This window comes from Sinocyclocheilus rhinocerous, unplaced genomic scaffold, assembly GCF_001515625.1.
Source record: "Sinocyclocheilus rhinocerous isolate Xijiao unplaced genomic scaffold, SAMN03320098_v1.1 scaffold478, whole genome shotgun sequence".
In the NCBI taxonomy this organism is placed as follows: domain Eukaryota; kingdom Metazoa; phylum Chordata; class Actinopteri; order Cypriniformes; family Cyprinidae; genus Sinocyclocheilus; species Sinocyclocheilus rhinocerous.
Genome location: NW_015651483.1, coordinates 2269967 through 2277034, shown reverse-complemented (window position 1 = coordinate 2277034; position 7068 = coordinate 2269967). Strand labels below are relative to the sequence as shown.

Below are 7068 nucleotides of genomic sequence, written 5' to 3'. Positions count from 1 at the left end.
AGTATATTTTTTTTATCTGGATCTAAAATAAAGTTTACATTATCATAACTAGAAAATCAATGTTAAAAATTTTGAACTTAAGTTGAAACAGCAAATATTGTAAAGTCAAATGAACTTCAATAAAACAATTCAGCACTAGGCAAGATTTAAATTAGTGAGTTGAAATGACTTGTACTTTTAAGTTGATTTAACTTAAAATTTTAAGGCAGCCACAAAACTTAAGTTTTTAAGTTGAATGGGGTGAAATTTTTTTTACAGTGTAACATTTTTTCTCATTCTCGCAACACATGGACCAGGCATAGCATATATAGTGTATTACTGTATATGTTATAAGTCAAATTTTATTTTAATGTATTTAAAATGTTTTTCACTTGCTGTTATGTTAGCAGGTGACCTGTATTTGCATGCTTGTATAAACAAAAGTTCATAAAATGGTGCACATACATGTTTGTTTTTCTTTCACACACTTAACATGCTCAGTTGCACACAATAAAACTGTAATTTAAGGGCACTTACAGATATATTGGTTGTCTTTGTAGTAAGGGGGTTTTATATAGTGGTTCTCATCCCTTTTGACTTAAAGTCCAACCATTTTCCAACACAATATTTGAAGGCCCCCATATTTCCTCTTGTATTTCTGCTTCTTGTTTTCGAACTGTATTATTAACAGAATCTAGGGTGTTTGTATATTAAATTAATGAAACAAGATTAATTATGTGATTCTGTGAGGTTTAAGATTCTGATTCTGTATGTATTTTATTCGAGAAAAAAATACTTGAGGAATAAAAATGTTAATTTTACATTTAACATTTTTTTACATTTTTTAGAGTAAAATATATAATTTCGCAACAACAAAATTTCAATTATTCAGGTATTAATCCTAGGCAAACCAGGTATCCAGATCCTTCTATCCTGAATTGCGAAGACTTTTTGAGTTTTTTTAATGATGCAATTGTTGGTTTACATTCTAAAATACCGAAGTTGCAGGTGGTTCTGTCATTTGACCTGGCTGTGCCTTGTAGCACGGAATGGAGAGAATTCCATAATATTACCCTTCCAGTTTGGGCGGATATTGTTGTACATCTTAAGCCTTCTTCATCTAAAGATGATGTCATGTCACCTCGTCTTTTTAAGCAGATTTTTGCTAGTGTAGGGACCACTGTGTTGAACCTAATTAACAAATGCACCTGTCCAGCTGATTTTAAGCATGCTTCAGTTCTCCTATTATTAAAGAGGTCTAATTTGGCAATAGAGGATCCTAATAATTTTAGACCGATCTCAAATTTACCTTTTTTAGCCAAGGTGTTAGAAAAAGTGGTCTTTAAGCAATTACAAGCACATATCACTGTGAATTCAATTGGTGAGCCCTTTCAGTTGGGCTTTAAGCCCTGCCATAGCACTGAGACAGTGTTGGTCAAAGTGTTAAATGACATCTTTGTTTCACTGGATAATGGCGAAAATGTATTTTAATTTTGCTTGACCTTAGTGCAGCGTTCGATATGGTGGACCATGAGATTTTAATTAACGGCATAGAACACTAGGTTGGCCTAAAAGGTAATGTTCTTAAATGGTATAAATCTTATCTCACGGACAGATTTGTTTCTGTTAGTATTGGGGGCTGTAATTCTTCAAGATTACATCTTCCTTGGGGAGTCCCACAAGGATCAGTTCTTGCTCCAATTCTTTTTTTCCCTTTATATGCTACCGTTGGGGGCTATTTTTCGGAAATATGAAGTATCATTCCATTGTTATACTGATGATAAGTAAACGAAAACAAAACTGAAGTTATTGTGTTCGGCCCTAGAAAGCATGATGTGCTTCAGTGCTTGAATGCAACGTATTTGACTGGTTTTGTTAAATCTAGTGTAAAAAATCTGGGATTTGTTCTGGATAGTGTCTTAAAGTTGGACAGGCAAATTAATACTGTGGTGAGATCTTGTTTTTTAAATTTACGTCTGTTAGCTAAGACTAAACCATTTCTATCCAGTTCAGATTTTGAGAAAGCAATTACTGCCATTGTCTTTTCTTGAATGGATTATTGTAATTCCCTTTATTAAGGAGTTGATGTTCGAGCACTTATGCTTTTACAGAAAATCCAAAATGCAATTTTGTTCTGGATAGTGTCTTAAAGTTGGACAGGCAAATTAATACTGTGGTGAGATCTTGTTTTTTAAATTTACGTCTGTTAGCTAAGACTAAACCATTTCTATCCAGTTCAGATTTTGAGAAAGCAATTACTGCCATTGTCTTTTCTCGAATGGATTATTGTAATTCCCTTTATTAAGGAGTTGATGTTCGAGCACTTTTTTGCTTTTACAGAAAATCCAAAATGCAGCAGCAAAAATGATCAAGTCGGCAAAGAAATATGAATCTGTGACTCCGTTATTAATTTCATTAAAGTGGTTGCCAGTACGACTCAGAATTATTTATAAGATCCTCATACTTGTTTTTAAGGCCTTGCACAATCTAGCTTCTGTGTATTTGTCCAGTATGGTGGCAATCTACACCCCCTCTAGATCCTTGAGATCAGAAAATCAACATCTGCATTGCGCTACTAGGACAAAATATAAACATAGAGGTGACAGAGCTTTTTTTTCGAGCAGGCCCTAAACTGTTTAATGACCTCCCTCAATCTATTTGATCTGCCAAATCCTTACCCATGTTCAAAGCTATGTTAAAACGACATCTTTTAAATACAAATGGGGAGCTTTTTTAAATGGGTTAATGTTTATGTGATGTGGGTGTGTATATTTTTGCTATCTTCTTGTGTTTCTTAGCTTGTGTGAGTTGTATTAATCTGTGCTATATAAATAAACAAACAAACAACTTTTATATGATAGAATTTTACTTGTGTTGCATCTTTTTTATCATCAAATTTAGCTTTAGCTTGCTAAAAAATGTTGAATGCTTTTCTGTTTTTGAGTAATACTTATTTTGAAAACAACTACCCCAATTTTTTTTTTAAAAGGTTTATTTTATATCATAATATTGGATAGAAACCCTACCCTTACAGCTTAATACAGAGTAAATATTTAAAATGTTTATTTGAAAACTTAACGATGGGCATTGCTCACACGACTGATCATCATATTTGGAAGATTTAGGCATTAAAATGTTAAGAAACCTGCTCTAAACAAGTTTGCAGTTTCTTAGTTGCATGTGTTTCTGTGTTTGTTTCAGGTATTGTGTTAATATGCGCCGTCCTGACCAATGCGTTGGTGCTCATCTGTGTGGTGGCCGCTCACATGTCACAGCTGGGCATGTCTGCGATGGGTATGGGCGGAACAAGCTTCATTGACGCCATCATTCCTTTTGAGGGGGTGGAGCTGCAGCAGGTGCGTGAGCTTGACATGCAGTACGGACAGATGAGAGCACCAGGAGTCTATGGCGGTGTGGCCTTCAGCCTCACCTTTGGTGCACTTTCACTCCTATTCATAGTGTCCAGCAGCAAACCCCCCCACATGCTTCCACGGAAGCTCCTGATTGGACAGTTTGCATTCCAGATCATTGGTGCCGTGGCTTACGTGGTTGCGGTAGGTTTGTATCTGCACTTCGTGGTCTCGGTGAACTCAACTGAGGTGTGCGTTCGGCGTGAACGACTGTATGCTCGTAATGGATATACCTGGATGAACTGTAGTGTGAATGGGGGGGATGCAGCTGTCGCACTGTTTGGAATTATAACCGCAATTCTGTATGCTGTTGGGACCTTTTTAACAGGAAAAACAATCCAGGATGTCAATCGTTACTTTAAGGAGCGTGAGCGCTTTGAAGCCGAATGCAGAGAACAACCCAGAGGTCCTCTGAAAACACTTCTTGATCCTGACAATTATGTCTGAGTAGTGCAGGAAAAATATGGACTGTGGAATGGATGTACATAAACTGTTTTTTTTTTTTTTTTTACTTAAAAAAAAATGTTGACTGAGAAACCCGTTTTTAGAATTTTTTATGCTTTTTTTTTAATGGTTTTCAGGCTTCAGTTCAGTTTAGTTTTGATGATGAAGTTTTTCTATTAATAAACACTGAATAATTCATGTATATAATAAATTGAAAATGTGGCATTTCGCCCCATGAATAAAATAAATAAAAAGTGAATGCAAAAATATATTCATTGTTTTAATGAAATAAGTGCAATAGAGTGCTGCAGCTGTGACATGAAAACCCATAATTTTGCCATGGCTTCCTTTATGATTTTGCTATGAATTTTTAAAATGGGTTTTCAGTTCATGAGTAAAATAAGCTCTGTGGTAAACATCACTTGGTATACTTGGACGTTATGCTCTATAACATAAATTACGCACACTCAAACGTTCTGATGTAGTTACCTATGCAGGGTTTCTCTTGGTATTAAAAAAAGTCTTAATATTCCCTTCCACAAATTAAGGCCTTAAAGGTCTTAAATTGGCGAGGAAAGACTTCAGTTCATAAAGTCATGGCATTAAATGTTGCATGCACTGCAAAAATTAAACCTCTTTGTCAGTATTTTTGTCTTGTTTCCAATTCAAATATCTAAACATCCTTAACAGAAGATAAATTTACTTGAGATGCAAATTAAGATATGTGTGTTCAAGATAAATTAAGATAAGACAGATAAGCTCATTGGCAGATATTTGCCTTTTTTTAATGTACAAATGTTATACATTCACTTCATTTAGATGAATTTTCCAGAAAACAAGACTTCTTATATAATTTTTGTATTTTGATTTAAGAGATTTTTAGACATTTGATTCTAGTCAAGCAGTTTATTTTGTAAAATTAATTAAAAGTAATGGAGATTGGTTTGGAAGTCGTGCTGCTAATGTGACTCATTGTGTTCTCCTTAAACATTAACGTTTAGAGAACATTTTAATGTGCTGTGTTCCTCTTTAATGTATTCCTTACATTTTCTTTAAATGATATTTGAAAGTTTTTAATTTATCATCATAAACTTGCAGAAACCCTGCTATTACAAACATACATTTTGAAAAATTAACCTAACCGATTCAAAATTTACGTTCTAGAATGGGATTGTGTCATTTATTTATAGATCAAAATGTCAAAGTATCATTCATTTATATTTACCACAGACCTTGTTCGACTCATAAATTGAAATGTATAATAAATTGAAATAAATTGAAAAACCCATAGGAAAACCTTCATGGCCCAATTAGTCTTCAGGTTTTGACATCACAGAATTTGGCTTTGAATATTTAATCATGCTGAAAATTTAGTTCAGACAAAAATAAAAATTTTCATCTACTCACCATTAAACCTGACTTTCTTCTGTTGAACATAACATTTTGAGATCTCTTTTTTCTGTGTATACAAAGGTCACTAAAGAGAGTCACCCAACAGTATTAAAAATATCTCCTTTGTATTCTGCAAAAGAAAGTAAGTCATACAGGTTTGGAATGACGTGAGAGTGAGTAAATGATTACACTTTTTTTTGTTTATTTGTCTTTGACTGACTTGTCCAACAGGGGGCAGCAGATACACATGCATTTTTGGCCCCTCAGTCTGACCTCACATTTTCTTTGATACATGACCTTAAATAGCCTTACTGCCAAATGTGACTTTAGCATTGATTATACAAACTTGTGTAATTTTTTTCCTAGACATTATTAAAAATGATTTTGAAGATTCCTTATGGATACAGCATTGTTTGGAATTAACTAGCAGGTGCATTAAATAGCACTAACTGGACGTTCCTCACATTTTTATTAACACTAAGTTTCCACTGTTTGGTGAAGCTTCAGCTGTCACACTCCTTCAGAGCTGTTTTTCAGTTTGTGACTAATAATAATCTCGCAACTCTAGATACAGCAGGAATCTCGACTACACATGCTGGTAATATTTAACCATTATGACCCAGTTACAGTCTATGGATGGAAAAAAACATACGTGAGCTCACATAGTTCCCTTTCGATACTACACTCGTACTGCGTCTGCTAAGACGCTATGGGAAAAAGCCTTTTTTCTCCTGAACTGAAGCCTTTTTTTCAATCACGCAGTGAAACTGCACGGCCATTGGTTTGTGCAGTGTATAAAAAATGCTCTGCGTGCAGCTCAGCACGAGCCTATGGCGCCAAATCCCGCCAGAATGGACGGGGCATCTGGCTATATAAGCGGGCGTTCGGCACAAGATTCTTTTCAGAGAGCGTCTCCGCCCCTCGCGCCCTCCCGTTTTCTTCCTCCCAGGGACCTGTGATGAAAAACCAGCGGGGCAGAGGACTCGAGCGACCAGCTGCGAGCGAGCTCACGTCGGCCCAGATCCCGCGTGCCTCACCCTCGCCCAAGAGAGAGAGTTCTCCCGTCCTTTTCTCCCAGTCTGATCAGCATCCCTCTGCTGGCGCGAGCGACCTGATCTCATTTGGGGGAAGTAAGGACAAGCTGCTTAATGACAGCATGTCATTAACCGCCTCGGACACAGAGGAGCTGTTGGGCTCGGTGGCTGACCCCACCCCCTCGCCATCGTCCGTGCCCAGCGCTGCCAAAGACGGGATGGATGCCGAGCTTCTCCATATCCTCTCGAAAGCATTCGAAGAGCTGGGTTTAGAGTGGTCTCCACCAGAGGGGCCCTCCTGCAGCCGTCTGGATGAGTGGTTTCTGCCGAGGCGCCGCCAAGCCCCTTCTCAGCGTTTCTCACCGTTCTTCCCGGAGGTCCATGACGAGCTCACCAGATCGAGGCGCGCTCCCTACTCCGCCCGCCTTCGTACTTCTACTTCATCCGCCCTCACTTCCATCGACGGCACTGAAGAGAAGGGGTACAATAAGCTGCCTCCCCTGCATGAGTCTGTGGCCTCATGCACAGCTCTGCGCGCCACCAAGACCACCGCTCAGGTGATCGGGAGATCGATGGCCAGCCTTGTGGTGCTCGAGCGCCATTTATGGCTGACGTTAACAGAGATCAAGGACGCGGATAAAATCCCCTTTCTCGATGCTCCAGTCTCTCGGTCGAAGGATTCGCTGAGCACTTCATGGAGGCACAGAAATCGCCCAAAGCTATGCGACATTTCCTGCCTAAGCGCTCCAGTTCCGCTGCTGCCTCTGGTCGCCCTAAGTCTGCGCCGACTCAGCAACCCGCAAAGCCAG

The 7068-nt window shown here is 38.1% G+C and overlaps 1 protein-coding gene across 1 annotated transcript in view; it reads left to right on the top strand.

Annotated features, from left to right (window-relative positions):
• LOC107712891 (MARVEL domain-containing protein 3) overlaps positions 1–3895 on the top strand; it is an 8794-nt gene extending 4899 nt beyond the window's left edge. The window contains exon 3 of the mRNA XM_016518284.1: positions 3181–3895. Within this exon, the coding sequence (XP_016373770.1) occupies positions 3181–3836 (656 nt within the window). The 3' untranslated portion in view covers positions 3837–3895. The remainder of the gene's footprint in view (positions 1–3180) is intronic.
• The last annotated feature ends 3173 nt before the right edge of the window (positions 3896–7068 follow it).